The sequence below is a fragment of the Eptatretus burgeri genome, chromosome 1 (assembly GCF_056783735.1).
Source record: "Eptatretus burgeri isolate ZD-2024b chromosome 1, Ebu_testis_v1, whole genome shotgun sequence".
NCBI classification, from domain to species: Eukaryota; Metazoa; Chordata; class Myxini; order Myxiniformes; family Myxinidae; genus Eptatretus; species Eptatretus burgeri.
The window spans coordinates 27,929,904-27,950,662 of NC_140961.1; the positions used below are offsets into that span (position 1 = coordinate 27,929,904).

The 20,759-nt window shown below is 48.7% G+C and overlaps 1 protein-coding gene and 1 pseudogene across 4 annotated transcripts in view; one reads left to right on the forward strand and one right to left on the reverse strand.

The window, feature by feature from the left end:
- The first annotated feature begins 5,224 nt into the window (after positions 1–5,224).
- The window catches only part of LOC147034105 (calcium release-activated calcium channel protein 1-like), a 67,563-nt gene continuing 52,028 nt past the window's right edge, over positions 5,225–20,759 (forward strand). For 3 of the 4 annotated variants that reach the window (XR_015056973.1, XM_085876514.1, XM_085876512.1), the window contains exon 1: positions 5,225–5,785. Coding sequence is in view for 3 of the 4 variants with exons in the window: in XM_085876514.1 (XP_085732640.1) it covers positions 5,672–5,785 (114 nt within the window). In the remaining variant the exon portion in view is untranslated. The remainder of the gene's footprint in view (positions 5,786–20,759) is intronic. The other variant, XM_085876520.1, reaches the window with a different exon arrangement.
- LOC147034106 (uncharacterized) lies at positions 6,893–17,935 on the reverse strand (annotated as a pseudogene).

Below are 20,759 nucleotides of genomic sequence, written 5' to 3' on the forward strand. Positions count from 1 at the left end.
GTAGTGAGTCGTCCATGACGATTTGTTATGTTTGCTGGTTTCAGATGATTTTTAAGGAGGTCGCACTGCTGACTGTGGTCTCTCTGCGCATGTAATGCTCTACAAGTAGGCCTCGGATATCCCACAAGAGCGTCAGCATCACTTTTCCAGCGGTCTGCTTTGTGCGGAATTTTTGGGGCTTCAGTGAAGTTGAATGGCGCCATTCTTTGCTTGCCCTCTTCGTTTTTGGCTGAAAGTAAGTAGTGGACCCAGGTTTCATCCCCAGTCGCTACGTCCTGTAAGAAAGCGTCGCCTTGTGTTTCGTAACGTTGCAGAAGTTCTTCACACGTGTCCACTCACCGTTATTTCAGGTTGTCTCGGCACCGACCTTGCAGACACTTTGCGGAACCCTAGCACATTGTGAATGATATGGTTTGCTGAACCATGGCTAATATATTTGACTGGGATTCACAGCCTTACTTCCCATGAAACGGATGACAGAACGTTGCTGCCTGGTGCATGTTTCTGAGGGAGCCACCATCTTGGAACTGTTCCACTGACATCATACACTCAATGTTGCCAGATCAAAAACAGGCAAAACATGACTCTTACCCATAGATATAACATATTGTGACGTCCACGGGACTTGAACAGTCCCGCCAACGTAGAATGAGCCGAAACGATGGAGGCGGTTTATTTTTTTATAACCCAAAGATGGCGGTTTTAATCGCTCCACAGCAAACGGGACGAGGAAGGTGGGACGAGTCGCTTTTCACTAAGTTAATAGTGTTTATTTCTCTAACCAGAAATAATAATAAGACTCGGCAAGAGGAGGGATCCAGGGCGATTTGAGGGGATCGTGGTGTGGGTTCGGGCGTGGGGAAAATACAAACAATTCCAATGGATATACAAATCTCAAACCCTCTAAGGCGCCAGGTACACACACACACACACACACACACACACACACACACACACACACACACACACACACACACACACACACACACACACACACACACACACAAAACGTATCTGGTCCTGGTGGTCAGGCTGGCCCGTGGTGTAGACGTAATAGTCCCTGGATTGGCGCCGGACGAGCTGGCGTTGCGCTCGTCAGGGGCAGGAGACACCGTGGTGCTGTCGACCTCCTGGTGTCGGCCCGAGTCCGCTCACAGCCGCCAGGGAGCCAGTTCTTGCACCAAGATGCGAGCAGGAGAGGGAGGCAGGTCCGCCCGCCGTTCGGCCCCGTACTCCGAGCCAGCAGAACCCCAGAGCCAACCGAGGTGAGGCACAAGGCACAGCAAGGCCACAAGACACAGGCACGAGGCACAGCAAGGCTACGAGACACGACGAATCGAGGAAAGTACCAGCCCAATAATAGAGCACGCTCCGAGCCCAACAGCCTCGACCAAACGGTTTCTCTTTATCAATCTTCCTCTTCCACCTCTTTTCCCCGAACAGAACCTTTTTATCCTCGAGTCCTCGTCACTTTCAATCGAGCCGTTTTTATTGGCCCTCCGCCATCGCCTTCCGCCAATCGTGATCACGGGGCGGAGCCATCCACAGCACTGTCCTTTTACGTCACGGCAAGCCTCCAGGGAATACTAAAAGGGTTTATGCAGACACACTTATCCTAACCCGTCTCCCTATCTAATTACGTGACAATTATCATTTCCCCCTTGAAGAAATGGACATTTACTAGACAACTTTTCACCACTGAATTGCTACTTATTACATCGAGATCCTGGTACAACTCGAACAGCATGGCATACCTAATTAAACATCCTAATTACCCTTTGAATGCATACCCCCCCCCCCCTCAGACGTAACAATATGTCACTCACCGCTTTCTTGTTACAGCTACATTTCATCAAATTAGCACATGATACACACCAGAGCATAGTGAGGACAAAGCAGCAGTTAAGAGATCTGTATTGGTGGCCAGGAATGGATGCGCACGCTGAGTCTGCAATCAAGGCTTGCATTACTTGCCAGCAGCACAAGACAGCTGTGACACACGCATCACCGCTATAGCCGGTTCATTATTCTGATGCTGCTTGGGAGAAATTGGCAATCGACATAGTGGGGCCCTTCGACTCTGCACCACTGGATTGTTGTTTCGCCATCACTCTCATTGATTACATTAACAAATGGCCAGAAATTGCCTTCATCTCCCAGGTCACTTCCACGACGGTGATCAAGTTCCTGTCAACTGTCTTTAGCAGAGAAGATAACCAAAAGGAGTTGATATCTGACAATGGTTCACAATTCACATCTCAGGAATTTGAAACCTTTCTGAAAGATAGAGACATTATCCACTGGAAGTCAGCAGTGTCCTATTTGCAAGTGAATGGGGAAATTGAGCAATTCAATAGAAGCTTAAAGGAAATCTTGCTCACTGCTAACATTGAGGGGAAAGACTTGAAAACATTTACAACAGACTTTCTTCAAACATACCGGGCAACTTGACATGCCACAACACAGCGATCACCTGCTGAACTACTTCATGGGAGAGAGATGCACACTAAGCTACATGTATCTGGTTTGCAGAAGCCAAAGCCCAACACTCCATCACACAAAGACACGGCGCTCAGAGTACAAGAGAAGCAGAACAAGTAAAAGGCATTCACCAACAAACACCGTAGAGCAAAGGCGGTGAACCTTGAATGCGGTTCCTTCGTCCGAGTGAGGAAACCTGGCATCCTCCGAAAAGAACAATCCAAATTTTCAGTGCCTCTTCAAGTTATGGAGCAAAGAGGACCTCACACGTACAAACCATCCTCCGATGGATGGATCAGGAATGCGTCTCATTTAGCATCTGCCTGTCAAAGGAATGTAAGAGATGATGCCGAACTACCATTTCTTCCTGACATCACCGCACCGCCAGTGCAAGACACATCAGAACATGTGCAGGTTGGCTGGGATGACAGAATTCGCAGACCTCCAGTCTGGACTCAAGATTATGTGATGATGTAATGTAAAGTCATTTGAGAATAAGAAAAGGAAGCAAATTTAAACTGTTGCCATGTTTATTACTAAAGTACTTGTTTTGTGGTTAATCCATGCTGTGCCAATTACTACATTTCAACTTCGAGTTATTTGGTTCACGGGTGCCAGCAGTGACCACTTATTTCGTTGTGTCTGTCTGTCTGTCTGTCTGTCTGTCTGTTTGTGACTCTCTCCAGTGCATAGCTCCGTGAGCGTTTGATGCGAACTTGATGAAACTTGGACACAAGCTAGATATCATGGTCTAGTTGAGTCTTTTTTGCTCATAGAGAGCTGTTGTTCTTGTTGTTACAAAACCTTAATATTAGGACTCGGCTCCTTTATATACACAATCCGGATCTCCTTAAATACTAAGAACTTGTACACATCCTCGCATTAAGGGTGCCTTTTGAGAGCATCTATCATGAACTTTTAGATATATTCAGACATTTGCTTTAAAGTTTCGAATAGTTCACGTTACTATTTAAAGATTATTCCATTTAATATATTGTAATTTCGTAAATACATTATTTATTTCGTAAATACACGATATTTCGTAAATACGTAAATACACTATGACGGGTCTCGCTATTGGCTTAATCAATGCACGTGACGAAATATTGGAAGTTGTTGGTTTTTTTTTTTAGCCGACAAAACCTTTGGGGCACTGCTCTTGGACACATTTGTCCTTGTTGTATGAGGGGCGTCCCACGCCCACTTGAACTTTTTATTTATTATCTTGCCAAAACGAAGTTTTTGCAAGATATGTTAGTCAGCTTGCATGTTTTTTTTTTTGTCTGTAATCACGTATCGATCACTCTGCAGAGCACAGTTATCATTGGAAATTTTTGTAACTTCGCATATCAGAGGCCTATAGAGGTCCCTTTCAGCGCATAAAATTTTCAAGGTCAAGGTCAAAGGTCAAGGTCACTTTGTCGCAAATCAGGGGAGTCGACGAAGCCCTTATTTTTTGAGTAATTTTGATCGGATCGTCTTCAAACTTCATGGGAATATAGTTCATGGTCTGGCGCTCAGCTGATTAATTTTTGGTGGCGATTGGCCTTGACCTTCATGGTTAGCGCTGGAGGTCGAAAGTTTTTGACCCCAAGGTCAAATTTTGAAATCTTAGATACCATATCGAGTAATACCTCATATGAAAGCGCTTGATAAGTGCTTTCCAGATCTGTCAAAAGTTTGACGCTATGACGTCATTCGATGACGTCATGATGAAAAAACGGATTTTTCATGAAAATTTTATTTCCTCAATTCTCAACAAAATCTCTTGATATTTCATGTACAACGGTCCTGGAGAGATACCATTAACCGTACGAAAATATAAAGGTCAAGGTCACAAAAAGGTCAAGGTCACAAAAAGGTCAAGCATCAAGGTCGACGAAACCCTTATTTTTTGAGTAACTTTAATCGAATAAATAAGTCACTCCTGTTCACATTTTGGCAAGATACTGGTCACCCTGGGGGTGACATTGGTTTGTTTTATTTATTTTTTCTCGATTTTTTTTCTCGCAATTTCATTTGCTAGAAGCTGTGCGTAATGTCCATAAGTACAACATGTAAAAAAATCCGATTTGATTTGGTCAATTTTGACGGAAGAGATAGGTTTTTACGGTAGGGCTTCCTCAATAATTCCCGCGAACCATCGTCGCCTCCCGGCTCGTTGATATTATTGTTGTTCACCGAGATACGATATGCATGTGTTGAAAGGAAGGGGGATATGTGGTGTTGTGCACAGACTGGACGCTAGAGGGTGCGATGGGGAAGAAGAAGAAGAAGAAGAAGAAGAAGAAGAAGAAGAAGAAGAAGAAGAAGAAGAAGAAGAAGAAGAAGAAGAAGTTCGGTGTGAGAGGTCACGAGGTGTGCAGCGCAAAGCTTGTTACGTTCCGATGTTCAGTTGAATAAAACCCTTGGAGAATATTGGATTCCTCATTCTTGGAGTACTTTACGACACAACGACACACATTACATTCTCGAATTTATATCGCCAATGTCGCCGGCGGTACGATGTTTTCCAATGTGTGGGCTTTGAGTTGGAAACGACTGCAAAGTCCGTGTCACTGGCGATACTCATTCAACGTTTCAGGCGGTGTATGTTCAACGTCCCGAAGAATTTTTTTTTTTTACTAACTCGTTCACCGAAATCAACGTTTCATGGTTAAACGAATGCGAACGTGTCTCTTGTAATGAAAATTAATCCGTAATAAAAGAGAAATAATTTATTTACAGTTAAAATTGTGGAAATTGAAACATTAAACCGGAAGTGATGATTGGAAAGCGAGGAGACGTGGGTATTCGGCGCGGCGTGGTAGGATGTTGACGAGGCGAATCGATGTTAACTCGGAGAACGCACGATTACCTGTGCTCAGGGTAACTAGGATAAGGTGAGCGATGCTGTAAAAAAAAATCGTCAATCAGATAACGGATACGTGGTCGGACAGGGTAAGTTGAGAAACGAGAGAGCGAGAGAGGGGGTGCATGATGTTAACATTTCCAAGTTACACATTTTATCTGACGAAGTCACGACGTTTCACACGGTGCGATAACCTCAATCATTTGGGAGCTCATCTGCACCGAAGTATTTCTCGATGAGAACCGCGACGTTATAACCGCACGTGTGTAATTACCGTCGAGTTAGTGTGTTTTCTAGGTTAACGTTGTGGGAGTTAACTCGGGCCCAAGGTCACGTGCAATGGCTCCGAGCGAGCCGTCCTTGAGAGCCCTGTCCTGGAGACGCCTCTACCTGAGTCGAGCCAAGCTCAAGGCGTCCAGCCGGACGTCCGCACTGCTGTCCGGATTCGCCATGGTTCGTTTACAACACCTGTCTCTATTTATTTTATCCATCATGGCACTGTTTTATGCCCAAAAAAAAAACCCCACTGACTTTCCAATAGGGCTGCTGTGATTCTGTGAATGCCCTCATCCCATGGTGTGACGAAGGAATGAATATCTCAAAAGGCCAATAACGTTTTGTAAGCACAATGGGAGGGTTGCGGTGACGTGCTGTTGCTGTGCATTGTGTGATAAACCAATGGGTGTCTGACGTGTTGATGCTTTACTCGCCTGCTTGAGCAGCTCACTGTTGCATCCTTGGGATATCGCTTTCGAAGCATTTTGATAATTTGCCGGCAGATAGGGTGCTTCTGGAGCCCCATTATTTTTAGCTCGCCTGTTGGAAGAACAGAGAGCTGCAGCGATACCCCCCCCCCCCCCCCGGCGTGAGCGTGAGCATCAGCGTCAGCATGAAAATGTTAAAGTTTTTGGTGCAAGTTATTTCCTTTCTAATGTTTTTATCTACCATTATGTGACACTGCATCCTTTTTTTTTATTACAATATACAAATACATATATTGCTTTAAAATTATTTGGATCACACTTCACTGCAATGCTTTATAAAAAAAAATATTGTTTGACTCGTCTTTTAAAAACGATAAATGTATAAACAGGTGAGCATTGGGTGGCTTTGACACCAACTCTGGTTAAAAAATTTTTGCATTAAACTTCTACCTACCCTCAGTTTGTTCCACTTCCTAATTAGACCACTCGTACAAAATTTGGTTGAAATATATTATTGTCTGGGCCCCCTAGGGGTTCCACGAGCCAATCATAATTGTATCGCAAGTTTATTATTTCATGCAAAAGGCAGCTATATTTATGCAATGAGTTACTCTGAAAAATAATAGCTCCTGTATAATCATTCTGCATATATTTGCCCTATTTAAGGTTACGTTTAATCAATGCACCGTTCATATCCACAAAATTAAGCATGAGGCATCTATTTGATAGATATTGATATAATTAAAAAATAGCTGCCTTATGCTTTATTAAATACATTGGAGCTTGTATTATAAATTGGTTACCATTTCTATATTTGAGTCATAGAAACCGAACAAAAGGCAGTGCTAGTCAAGAAATGACTTTATTTTTCAAATTTTGAGAAAACGAGTAACATGTATTAAAGCACTTCAATAATGAACGAATTGAAAACCAACAGTTTGAATCTTGGTACCTCGTATTGCAGTAATTCACAGTTCATATTATCAAAGGTGCCAAATTTCACAACACACCGAGTCTCATGCTAATTGTCATTTGTAGATTTCTGCTTGCGCAGGTTTGATGCTTGTTTTCTGTCTTGCTCCACAACTTGTAACACATTTTGATAAAGTTCTTCAGTTTTGGCTGCTGCAAGAAAGTCCGAACTCGGTTTTACTCCACGCTCAGCACAATCATTTACCACATTCATGGCGTCAACATTAACAACAGAAGCTTGGTATGCAGCAGAGTTTGACCAGCTTCCAACATCCTCTGCAAGAAACTCATGGTCTATCTCTAGAATTTGAAGTGAACCAAGAATCTTGGCTGACTAAATCAGCAAGCGTAGTGGACCGATTGATGCCTGTAGGGAACTTGGGCTTCCCAAACCCAGTGCCAAAACGGTCACATGGCGTGTGTATAACCTCTGGAGGTTTAACAGTCAACAGTCTATCAGCTAGTGCCCGTTTCTCCTCTTGTGGTACTTTGTTAATGAAGAGTGCGAGAGGTACCATCTCTGCAGTGAGGTACCAGAGATGGTGTTGAAACGCTCTGACTGCACTTATGGAAACCTCGGGATTCACAGCTTCATACATTAGCAGAGTGTGATACAGCTTCAAGTCATTCCAAGGTGCATCGACAGCAGAATTACATGTAATCCACCAGGAGCTGTAGACAATGGTAGCAAAAGTCACAAAGTCCTTCACTTTTGGCAGCTGGTGTTTCATTGTAATTGTTCCTGGGGGGAGTTGGTTAATTGCAGCTTCCAACAGACAAATCTTGATGGAATGTAACAGCTTTGCCATCCATCAGGCTTTGTGAAGAGCTCCAGGTCGCTTGAAGTTTATTGTGTCATTACCATTACTACCATTATTGTGTGTAAAAAAAAAATATATATATATATATATATATATATATATATATATATATATATATATATGACAGCTATTATTGTGCACATATTTAAACTCCAAAAAAGCTGCCATATGTTGTTTTAAACATATTGTTGCAGATTCGCGCCCGCCGGCGTGCGAACGGCCACGTAACTCGAATCGCGGCACGTCGCCCACCGGACGGACAATCCAGTCGTGACCCTCTCGGACTAACGCCGGGAACCAGTCACGGGTGGACCTTTCGGTCTCACCGCGATCGAGCCAATCAGCCCCCGCGTGGGATAGGGTTGCTCGCCAAATTCGAACTACCTAAGTACCCACGCGGAGGGTAGACCGGGCGATCGCACCTCGCCGCAGGTCGACTTCGGACACGGGCCACTTAAGCGACCCGTTCCGTACTATCAGAATAACCGAGCGGTGTTATCGTCGACCTCGACGGTTCGATTAATTATCGGGCGTATTCAGCCCACTACCAACCCTTTACGTGAAGCAAGATGGGGATTCAATGGGAGAAAAAGACGAAGCGAAGCGGGAAACAGTTCAACAATAAAGCACATTTATTCGCGGCACACGGGAAGCACACAAATACAATTCCACCAAATGCACACAAAAAAAAGAAAACACAATTCCATTTACACAAAAAGCAAACATAAAAGTGAAAACACAGTGCAGAGCTAATACCGCCTACCGAGCACACGGCAACACTTATACAATTCTACTTCACAGACGGCGCCGACAACACATACCCAAAACCAAGGAAAAGAAATACCTCAAGAATGAGGCGGGCCTGAGGCCGAGACCGGGTCGGGCCTACCCGTCTGGTGATGAGACGCGGAGCGGCGATGGCGCTTCTCTCCGCGGGCCTCGCGGACAGTGTCAGGCAGGGGGTGGGAAAAGGGGCCCCCTTGTCGCACTATCTCAGCGCGGGGGAAACAGGAGGGGGTTGCTGATGCTCGGGGTATAGAGGATCTTTATTATCCCTGGTGTGCGTCTCCACCTCGGCCAGGTCGCGCTGCCGGCCTCCCTCGGGCGTGCAGCTCCTGGCACCGACGCGAGCACCCCCTCGTCCGACTCTCTTCAGCTTCTCCAGCCACTGCAGGCTTCGGGCTCCAGTCTTCCACACTCGTCCCCTCCGTTCCGACTCCTTCTCGTTCTCGACTTCTTCTCGTTCTCGTTTGCGACTCTCTTCTGACTGACGAACACCGTCCTTTTATCCCCCCGTAACTTCGCCTTTGACCCCCTCCCTTTGACCTTTCACCTCGCTCCCCATTGGCCCGAGAAAAAGTGGGCGTGAAGGCTTTTTGATCCACAAATTTGCATATATCGATCGTTCTGGAGGCGGGGCCAAATCGCCCCTCGCTCACCGATTGGACGGCAAAAAGTGGGCGTGTGTCGTTTTTGATCCGTTTTGAAGCACAAAATCCGTGATTTTGTACACGCTGTTCGACGCGCGTTCTGCATGAGTCCAACACCGGTACCCACAGCGGGGCAAGAACGGTGGCGATGCTACGGTTGTGAGGTGTGCGTGAAGGTCGTGGCGGTTGTGGTGAAGCGGTGGTTGTGGTCGGTGGTTGATGTTGTGGTTGTGATCAGGGCGGTTGGTCCAAAATAAAGATAGTAAAAGAAAAACGGCTATCCTGAAGAGTCGCAGCTCGCATAAATGACATGTATTCCCACGAGACAACGGGTTTGGGCCTAACTACACATGCACTTACCGAGATACCTCACCTAAGGGACCTGAATGGTGGTTTGCGAATCTGGTAACCACAACACTACCCCCTTCCCTTTTTACAGACTCGTCCCGAGTCGTCAAATTTTCGTGTGCCATCATGTGTAGTTTTCCCCTAGTACATTTTACCTACGGATCCCTGAGTGCGACATTCATGGTATTCGTGTCCCCAAAATAAATAACCTGAGGGCTGCGTAACTACCTAAACAAACTCACTCACACGGACGACTTAAATAAAATTGCCGGCGCTAAGACATACATGCCGGGCGCACTCATATTTACAGTACATCTTAACCTTAACTTACAAATCTTACACTAAACCATGGCCCAGGATCATTGAACTCTGCAAAAGAAAAGCAGTTAGCAGGGAGCCAGGCTGCCCGCATGCAGTCTCTGGCTCAAACAATGCAGGTGACAGGGAACGTGGCTGGCTGCTCACACGCAGTCCAAGGCCTTCCCTTTTGAACTGAACTCAGTGAACCACAACGGTGCTTGGGCTGCACAACGCAGTCTCCGTGCCAGCTCAAGTGGCACACGCAATGAGCACAACGAATGGATGCATGAACGGTTTGAACTGAATGCAGTGAACCACAACGGTGCATGGGCTGCACAAACGCAGTCTCCGTGCCAGCTCAAGTGGCACACGCAATGAGCACAACGAATGGATGCATGGACACAAACACGGTGCACGGGCCGCCACTGCAGGCCCGTGTTGTAGCTGCCAACAGGGCAGTTCTTGCAGCTTGCAAACTGTTGCCTTGATCCTGGCGCACATGGAAATGAACAGGGGGGGGCAAAGCAAAATTGAACGGGGCTGGTGAACATGGGCAGTGGGCATGGCATGGCAAAGGTGAGCAGGCAAACTCAGCCCGCAGAATAAGGCCGCTGCAGGCAAACTCAGCCCGCAGAACCAGGCCGGCACAGGCCTCGAAGAAAAACAGCCAGCAGATGAACTGGCCGGCACAGGCCTTGCAGTAACACAGCCAGCAGATGAAGCTGGCCAGCTTTTGCCGTCAGTGGAAGTTGGTGGAGGGAGTGCGGTGGTGCTGGCCACTTGGAAGGCGGGCTCGGACCTACCTCCCCGTCTCCCTCCCAACCTATCGCCTTTGCCTGTCACTGTACATACCCACTCCCTTAATTTGTCAAACCCCAATTTAGCCCCAACTTATTTTTTTTGTTGTTTTTATTTTTACTCCCCCACTATAAATCGTCCCCTAACCCCCTTTATCGTCCTTGTTCGGCTAACCTATCCTGTCACCTAGCCTACTCCCAACCCCTACGTTCCTTCCCGGAGGGGAATAAGGAGAGCTAACGTCCTGTGTCGAGGCCCAACGAAGCCTCAGAATGGCCTCCCCAGAGTTCGGCGATCTTAACACCAAGTGGGTCCAGCGGCCCACAACGACAGCGAGGGGATGGATGGTGCGGAGGGTACATCTCTAATCTACCCTAACCATTTAACTGTTAAACTACCCCGGGGCTTTCAACAAGCGCCTCTCGCTTAAACTATTGGTTCTAACAACCCAGATCCCCGTCGCCTGTGTTGGTGTCCTTACAATTTCGGGCCTCGCCCCCCAATTTTCTCTCCGTGCCCTCACACGGTCTCCTGGCTGGGACACGTGGCTCCCTTTGGCAGGCACGACCCTCTGCCGAATCTCCCGCTGTGGCACCCCCGGGCACTACACTGCCTCCGAGCCTACCAGCTCCCTACCACCGGGGAGTGCCCCCCATGGCACCTCCCCTGAAACGCACACGTGGCAGGCCGGCCTCCCGGGCCCCTTTCCGAGGGTCACCCGTGCCCACTACACTGCCCACGCGGCTAATGGCGCCCCGGGCCCCCGCACCAAGCAGGCGCACCCGTGCCCACTACTCTATCCCGGCCCCCCATGGGCCCTTGGCCTACCGCGGCCGACTAGCCTGGTGCCCGGGGTACCCACTCAGCGATACTCACCTTTCGCAGCCACGCTCCCAAGCCCGTCAACAGGGCTCCTGCACCCCTCCAAATGGGTCTCGAGCCTACTTTCCCACCAACAACAAAACGATCTCCATTTTTCAATTTGACTAACCCAGCTAACTTACTCTACACTGACCCCGGGGTCCCTTGGGCGGGAGTCACTCCTCCCCCCAATCACTCATCGCACCATGCATTCCCCATTCACTCCACACACACAGACCCGCTGGCCTCACTCACTCATGTACTCACCTCACAACTCACCAACTCTTCAACACACACACCGCTGAACTCTGCCATCCTTCTAACTACATCCCCTAACTAACTCGTGCTCCCACGTCGTCCCTTAAACTAGTAGCACGTTCCTTTTAACACTACGTAGCTAAGCTACGTCCCCTCTACACATCCAAAGTCTGTCTCTGTCTCCAAATCAATCATTTTATTTCCCAACCTAAATCTGGCTACAATCCCTCTAACTAATCCATTCCACGGACTCCATGAGGACTTACCCCTGCCCCATGAAGTCGGTCTAACTAAGCTAACCCTTCCCCCTAACTAGTTTCCATCCTCTGCCCAGGTTAAGGGGGTCTTCCACCCCTTACCCAGGAATCCTGTACACCCGAAAGTGAGGCTTGCTGTTTTCCCTTTTTTTTTTTTTCCTCTTTACATGCGCAGCACCTGCGCGGCAACTCAGAGCTCGCGCACTTTGCACCTGCCCGTGACGTCATGCAGCTGCACGTGTTCCTCGTCCCTCCTTGGACGGGACCATCCGGCAGAGATACCCCTCCTGCCGGATTCCAACCCCACGTGCAGCCATGACGTCACCGCGCATAAAAAACACAAGCCACACGTCTCGAGGGTTCCCCACGCGAACACATGTGCTTTGCCCGTTGGAGCTTAACACACACGATCGCGTGGAGAACCCGTCCGGTCCAAATCCGTTTACCTGCCTAAACTTTGTCCGTCCGCGGGATCGGCAAATCCACCGCGTGCGTTTCCGGACCGGGACTTCACTCTCGCAAGCGAGCACGTGGTGGTCTCGTGCGTTGCACAGCACGGACCGCGTGCTCACTGCTGGGTGAACCCGGCACGGTCCCGAAACAACTACAGCCGCTACTCGGCTTTCGTTCCTCCCATGTCTCCGTCGTCGCCTCCATTCAACCTGCACGCACACCTGCGTGTTACGGCCTTACACAGTCCACACCATCACATTCACACCGGGAGACGCGGCTGCGTGCTCCCGCATGCCAACCGACATCTCCCTCTCATACCGCTCTCTCACACACACGGTCTCCCTGGCACACAGCGACCTTGCACACGGCCGTTCACTCACGCATGCGGGGACACTCACCCGCGGTGCCTCATCCACACACCGTGCCTCACTCACACACGCGGGGGCACTAACCCGCGGTGCCTCACTCACACTCCGTGCCTCATCCACACACGCGGGGGCACTCACCCGCGGTACCTCACTCACACTCCGTGCCTCATCCACACACGGCGTGCTGGGAAGCACGTACTCCGGCACCATCGCCACCACACCACTCACACGTGGTGCCTCACTCATACTGGCCGTTTCACTCACACACACGGCCTCACTCACACACGGTGCCCCATCCACACCCGGCGTGCTGGGAAGCACGCACTCTGGCACCATCGCCACCACACCACTCACACGTGGTGCCTCACTCATACTGGCCGTTTCACTCACACGCACGGCCTCACTCACACACGGTGCCCCATCCACACCCGGCGTGCTGGGAAGCACGCACTCTGGCACCATCGCCACCACACCACTCACACACGGGGTCGCTTCCACACACGGTGCCGCACTCACACCTTGCACCACAAACACAGGGACAACCACACTGGGGATTTGTGTCCCCACAAGGGTCTCCGGGGCCTCTACACCCCCCAAGCTCTCCGTGCACCCGTCCACAGCACTCGTCCCCTCAACCTCGCAAAGCACGACCGAACTCACCTGGTGTGACTCGCCTCAAGGGCATACTCCCTCCCCTCGTTCCTGGAGGAGGCCATCCAGGTGCTCGCACCGGGTCCCAACACGCTCCGCGAGCTCAACCCCATTGTCCTCCACTACCTCCATGTGTGCGTGCGCGTCACTTACCCCGTCTTCATCGTGTAGTCTTCCCTCTATCGTTCCCATCTCCCGTGTCTCTGCCAACTCTTCACCCTTTACCTCCCTTGTCTCAACTATTATTTCTGTTGTCGTCACCTCGTGTCTCGTCTCACACGTTTTGGTCTCCCCATTTAATTTTTCCCTTTCGGTCATCGTCACGACCCTCGCCCAACACGTTCCACGGTTATTTTTCACCCGCCTCCACCGCGGGCCTGTCTTTCGTTGCACCCCACCCAGCTCGTTTGCTCCCACACGTGGAGTCGCCATTTTTATCTCCCCGGTCCACGGCCTTCATGCCCGCCTGCAGGCTTCGGCCCATGTTCTGCGTCTCACCCCGCAGCTTTTTCATTTCCTCCTTCATGTTTGTTTCCATTCCGTTCATTTTTGTATCCATCTTTTCGTTTATTTGTTGTGTATTCGCATCCATCGTCAAGTTTTCACTTCATTCATTTGCTTGTTCATGTCTTTCATTTCGTTTTTCATTTCATTTGTGTTTGCATCCATTTTTTCGATCATTTTCGCATTCATCTTTTCGTTCATTGCCGCCAGCATGGCTAGCATAGCTGGGCCATGTTGGATGCACTCAGCTGAGCCGTTTCGGCAAGGGTTGGGGAAGGGTCTTGGTGGAGAGGGGGGAGGTGTCATACACCGCGGCCGCTGCCGCACCCCACCTCGGGCCCTGGGTTCAGTTGGGCGAGTCCGTGTTCCTGCACAATCAACATTTCCTGCTCGGGGATTCCATCCTGGACCATGGACTCTACATTACTACACATATACATTTCTAATACCCCCCGGCTCCCGCTCGCCTTGAGACGCCATCTTGCTTCTCGTGAAGGGTTAATTTGCTCGCTCGTAATTTGGAGGGAATCGGGGGTCGCTTCTCTCACCCCTGGACCGATTCCCGTAAATTTAGCCGGAGACAGGAGAGCCCGTTTCCTGTTCTCCGATACCAGTGCCGCGAGGAGGGCGATGAATTTGTATCCACTCCTGACACCAGTGTTGCAGATTCGCGCGCCCGCCGGCGTGCGAACGGCCACGTAACTCGAATCGCGGCACGTCGCCCACCGGACGGACAATCCAGTCGTGACCCTCTCGGACTGCGCCGGGGAACCAGTCACGGGTGGACCTTTCGGTCTCACCGCGATCGAGCCAATCAGCCCCCGCGTGGGATAGGGTTGCTCGCCAGAGTCGAACTACCTAAGTACCCACGCGGAGGGTAGACCGGGCGATCGCACCTCGCCGCAAGTCGACTTCGGACACGGGCCACTTAAGCGACCCGTTCCGTACTATCAGAATAACCGAGCGGTGTTATCGTCGACCTCGACGGTTCGATTAATTATCGGGCGTATTCAGCCCACTACCAACCCTTTACGTGAAGCAAGATGGGGATTCCAATGGGAGAAAAGACGCGAAGCGAGCGGGAAACAGTTCAACAATAAAGCACATTTATTCGCGGCACACGGGAAGCACACAAATACAATTCCACCAAATGCACACAAAAAAAAGAAAACACAATTCCATTTACACAAAAAGCAAACATAAAAGTGAAAACACAGTGCAGAGCTAATACCGCCTACCGAGCACACGGCAACACTTATACAATTCTACTTCACAGACGGCGCCGACAACACATACCCAAAACCAAGGAAAAGAAATACCTCAAGAATGAGGCGGGCCTGAGGCCGAGACCGGGTCGGGCCTACCCGTCTGGTGATGAGACGCGGAGCGGCGATGGCGCTTCTCTCCGCGGGCCTCGCGGACAGTGTCAGGCAGGGGGGTGGGAAAAGGGGCCCCCTTGGTCGCACTATCTCAGCGCGGCGGGAAACAGGAGGGGTTGCTGATGCTCGGGGTATAGAGGATCTTTATTATCCCTGGTGTGCGTCTCCACCTCGGCCAGGTCGCGCTGCCGGCCTCCCTCGGGCGTGCAGCTCCTGGCACCGACGCGAGCACCCCTCGTCCGACTCTCTTCAGCTTCTCCAGCCACTGCAGGCCCGGGCTCCAGTCTTCCACACTCGTCCCCTCCGTTCCGACTCCTTCTCGTTCTCGACTTCTTCTCGTTCTCGTTTGCGACTCTCTTCTGACTGACGAACACCGTCCTTTTATCCCCCCGTAACTTCGCCTTTGACCCCCTCCCTTTGACCTTTCACCTCGCTCCCCATTGGCCCGAGAAAAAGTGGGCGTGAAGGCTTTGATCCACAAATTTGCATATATCGATCGTTCTGGAGGCGGGGCCAAATCGCCCCTCGCTCACCGATTGGACGGCAAAAAGTGGGCGTGTGTCGTTTTTGATCCGTTTTTGAAGCACAAAATCCGTGATTTTGTACACGCTGTTCGACGCGCGTTCTGCTTGAGTCCAACACCGGTACCCACAGCGGGGCAAGAACGGTGGCGATGCTACGGTTGTGAGGTGTGCGTGAAGGTCGTGGCGGTTGTGGTGAAGCGGTGGTTGTGGTCGGTGGTTGATGTTGTGGTTGTGATCATGGCGGTTGGTCCAAAATAAAGATAGTAAAAGAAAAACGGCTATCCTGAAGAGTCGCAGCTCGCATAAATGACATGTATTCCCATGAGACAACGGGTTTGGGCCTAACTACACATGCACTTACCGAGATACCTCACCTAAGGGACCTGAATGGTGGTTTGCGAATCTGGTAACCACAACACTATTATCTGAACAAAAAGGGCTCACTAGAACATAGCACTAATATGTACAATAAACACTGAAGCTGTATCACGCTTATATATGTTACATTCATTAATGGATCCTATTTGAATAGCTGCCGTATGCACCTAGTAGAGGACATAGCCCTCCAACTTCGGGCTACCGGTGGACCCCCTAAGCAACTTCTGATTTAATGTAAATTTCACAGAGGTTATTATTTTCACTAATGGAACATTTTAAGGCTAGGTAGAAGTTAATTGCTTACTATGAGGGCTCCAGAAGCACCCTACCAGCAGATGTATGGAGACAGAAGATTACCGTATTTTCCGGTGTATTAACCGCAGCCATGTTTTCATGTTTTCCACTCTCAAAATAAATGAATATATTGATCATTTTGTTTTCTAGATCTAGATCTAGATCTAGATCTAAATACGTTTGTACATTAACTTTGTATGGAACAAAGTGACGTAGGTATCAACATGTTTACTCCTATGTCTGCTTAATTTCCTCAAACAGTCCTATTCTCATTTTCAAGAAGTTCAAGAGAGAGAGAGGAGAGGATGCCAAGAAGTTTGAAAGTTTTCTTTATTTTTCTATATTATAAAGAGGATTTTTTTGTTGTTGCTCGAAAATGCATTCATACTGGTATCATACATATTTCTTGTGGATTTGTGGCCCTGAAAAGAGTCGTTTGGGTTTGATGAAGCTTTTCAGTTAAACCCGAGGAAGTCCTCGTCGAAGACGACACGTAACTCCTTTTCCGGATCAGGGTAGAGGAAGTCCACATCACTGTTACCGTCATTTGCAGCCTCCTCCTCCTAAATGTTGTCGTCCTCTGTGCCGTCCATCTCGTTGGAGATGCAGCATTTCAGAAATGCTTGTTTGATGATGGCCGACGGTATCGCCTCCCACACCTTGACGATCCAGCCACAGATCATTGGAAGGTCGACCTTTCTCATCCTTCCACTCGTGGTGTAGGTCTTCTCCCCACTCATTATCCAGTCGGAGCAGCAGAGACGTAGCCCGTCTTTGAACTGCTTGTTGATGGACACATCGAGGAGCTGCAGGAGCGATGTCATCCCACTTGGGATGACGATGAGGTCATTGTTGGTCCGACGGAGCAGCGCTTTGGTGTCGGCGGTCTTGTGACATCTGAATTCATCCAGGACTAGCATGCTCTACCATCCGGTCTACTACTCCAGACCGTGCACACTCAGTTCTGGACCAGTCCCTCATCTATCCACCCCTTCTGCTGCACACGAACAATGATGCGTTCAGGAAACTTGTCTTTGGGCAGTGTCTTCCTCTTGAATATGACATACGGGCAAAACTTGCCACCATCTGCGGTGCAGGTGAGCATGACGGTGAATTGGTCCTTCTTGTGACCAGTAGTGTTGATCGTCACATTGCGCTACCCCTTCACTGTGATGGTGGTCCCTCTCGGTATGTCGAAGGTTTGGGGGGTCTGGTCGGCATTTCCGATCTTGCTGAGGGGATAGTCATGCTCTCGGCGAAGCTCGATGATGTAGGACTGGAAGCGCGTCGTCTTATCAGCCATATTATCGAGAAGATGCTGCGAGATGTGTGTGCGACATTGAACCGACAGTTGGTGGTGTGCCATGAACCTTTAGGCCCATGACAGGCTGGCTGTGAAGTCCCCAATGTCATCCTCCTGAGCTAAGCTCTTCGCCTTCAGCCTGTGAGCAAATGTTGAAATGGCAGAACCCTCTGCTCTCTTCTCCTGGACCCAAGCGACGAGGCACTTACTGACTTTCCCCTCAGCGCCTTCTTCTTTGGCAACTTCTCTATTGTTGCCTTGCTTGTTCTCCAGCGCCGGATAGCTGACTCGTCTATGCCGAATCGCCTCCCAGATTCCCGGTTCCCAAACTCTCCTACAGACGAGCAGACAGAGCTTGAACTCTGTGGTGAATGAACGCCTTGATATCTTGATAGAGAGAATGGATGATACGCGACGTAATCTGGTGACATAAGCCGAGGCACTCGCGAAGCACAAGGCAGCCCTTCTTGAGGGTCACGTGACCGCTCCCCCAGCCTGTCGTTGGATGCACGCAAGCTTATTTGAGGTGGGAGCTCCGTTATTAGACTAGCTATTGTCAGGGTTTCACATAACTGGTACGCAGGTACTCATGCGTGGTAATAAATAAATAAATCTGTACTTCAAAATGCTATGAGAGCACAATAGAAGATTTAGATGGGTTTTCTCAGCGAGTGGAGGTGAGATTCCTCTGTGATAATTCTGATATACAGTACTGTACAGTTTTTTTTCATAATGTAAGTTTTAAAATGATAACATTATAATTTACAAGTTAATTTAACTTGTAAGATAAAAATAAAGATCCAAGGTGAGCAAAGAGGAAGAAGAGGAAAGAGGAGGTTTTATCAGTTCATGTGGGTAAGATTGTTCCATGAAATTCTGATAATTGATACACTGCGATTTTGAAATGAATTTTATAAATGATAACATTATAATTTACAAGTTATATTGTATTGTAGGTTAATTTACACCTAAACTGCGGGTGTCTCCATTTTTATTTATTTAATTTCTACACGTGGTTAATAAAACGCTGTACAAACACTTAACCTGAACCGATTTTCAAAATTTAAACTGCAGAATTGAGATGAATAGCAGTTCTGACTGCAAACAAAAAAAAACAAAAAAAGTCCATTTGGAATATAATTGAAATTCAGCATTGATCGTTTTTAAGACTGATCCCCCCCTATACCCGTGCTTTACCTGCACCCCCAATTTTTACCTTTTTTGCCGATTAAAAAAAAGTGTGGTTCATACACCAGAAAATACAGTACTTTATGTGAAGGTATTTATCCATACAGCTTGAAGAAAGCGGATTTTTCAGCTGACGACATGTTATGGCATGAAATGGGTGATTGCCGTTATATAGGTGATGTGAGATAGAAAGTTTATACAAATTATCCGGACTGACACACGATCCAAAGGACCATAACAGAGATGGACGATAGGGAAGGCAGACTGAATTGGATAAATGCAAAGGGTACAAACTCTCTTTAATATATTAGATCAGAACCGGATTGGCAAATGATCCACAGAGGCCAGAGCTCGTAAAGATAGAATTATTATTGGATTAGAACAACCTGTTCAGTGCACAATCTTCTTACGATAATGGAGCAAATGTGGATGTCACCTTAACTCCAAAATTGACATGTGGCGGAAATAGCACCACCTTTGGTAGTAGCTGGTATTGCGAATCATCTTCCTTTATCTTGTGGTGGTGTTGCAGTTTTGGAAGATGCCGGGGAGTCGCATACAACACGTAAGGGATCCCTCGCGTAGTTATCACCATAATGGTTTTCGATTGCAATACTGCTCCCCCTCGTATTAGTGGAAGGGGAAGATGCGTTGTGAATGTAGTTCCATTGAACTATCCCCTTTGTGCTCTTCTCCATTCTCAAACACATTCTCAAAGCAATCCATTTCAGCAGCGCTTCGACTGTTTAATCGCCATTCCAGTGCTTCGATCGCCATAGCATTTTCAACGCTACCAGTATTATTGCCGGAATGCCGAGCCATCGGCACCACCGGGGCTGTGCCAGTGCCCCACCCAACCTGCACACGGGACAGATCATGATGATTGGATCGCAGTGCGTCAACCAATCGGTGTGGCAGAATGCCGAAAGGAATACATCAGTTGAGGCAGGAAGAAGGGCAATAAAAGCCTGACGGAACGGTTAGTATGGAGCAGTGTCCTGGAGTGGGTGAGTCGAGTTCAGGTCCAAAAAGAGTTCTGCAAGAGAAACTTAACATTTCAAAAGAGTTTACGTCCTGAGTCATGGGGAGAGAGACCTAGCCGGATTGACTGAGTTCCCAAAGCACCGGACGGAGCGAGCACTGCACCAAGAACTCCTTCGAGCTGACTTCTCTCTTACAAGTGTTTATACACGCACATTGTACCATCACATCTCCCAGCACATACACCTCATTGACTCACACTGTTGTGGAGCATCAACCTGAGTCCACGACAGTTCTTTTCAGAGCTCGCACTGTATGCTATCGCCCAACATCGCACCTCCCACTGGCATCTCTCACTCGCCTGTACCTTACACCTTGTTCATTGCAGGTGAGCCATCCGACTCGTGGACGGGTGAGGCTGGGGTCGACAACACACCCCATCGGCTTCTCTTCCCTCTTATCTCTCCACTGTACCTGTCTAATGTTCCAGAATGTTTGAGGCGCCAATGTCCGTGTTTCGTGTTAGCGTCAAATATGTAAGGGGCTTTGAGTGCTCGGAGTTAAGATCTTTTATGTGATACTGCATCCTTGTAAATACATGCTTTAATTTCAACAAGACATGCTATTTCCAACCTGAACCGGGCGTAGTGGCGTG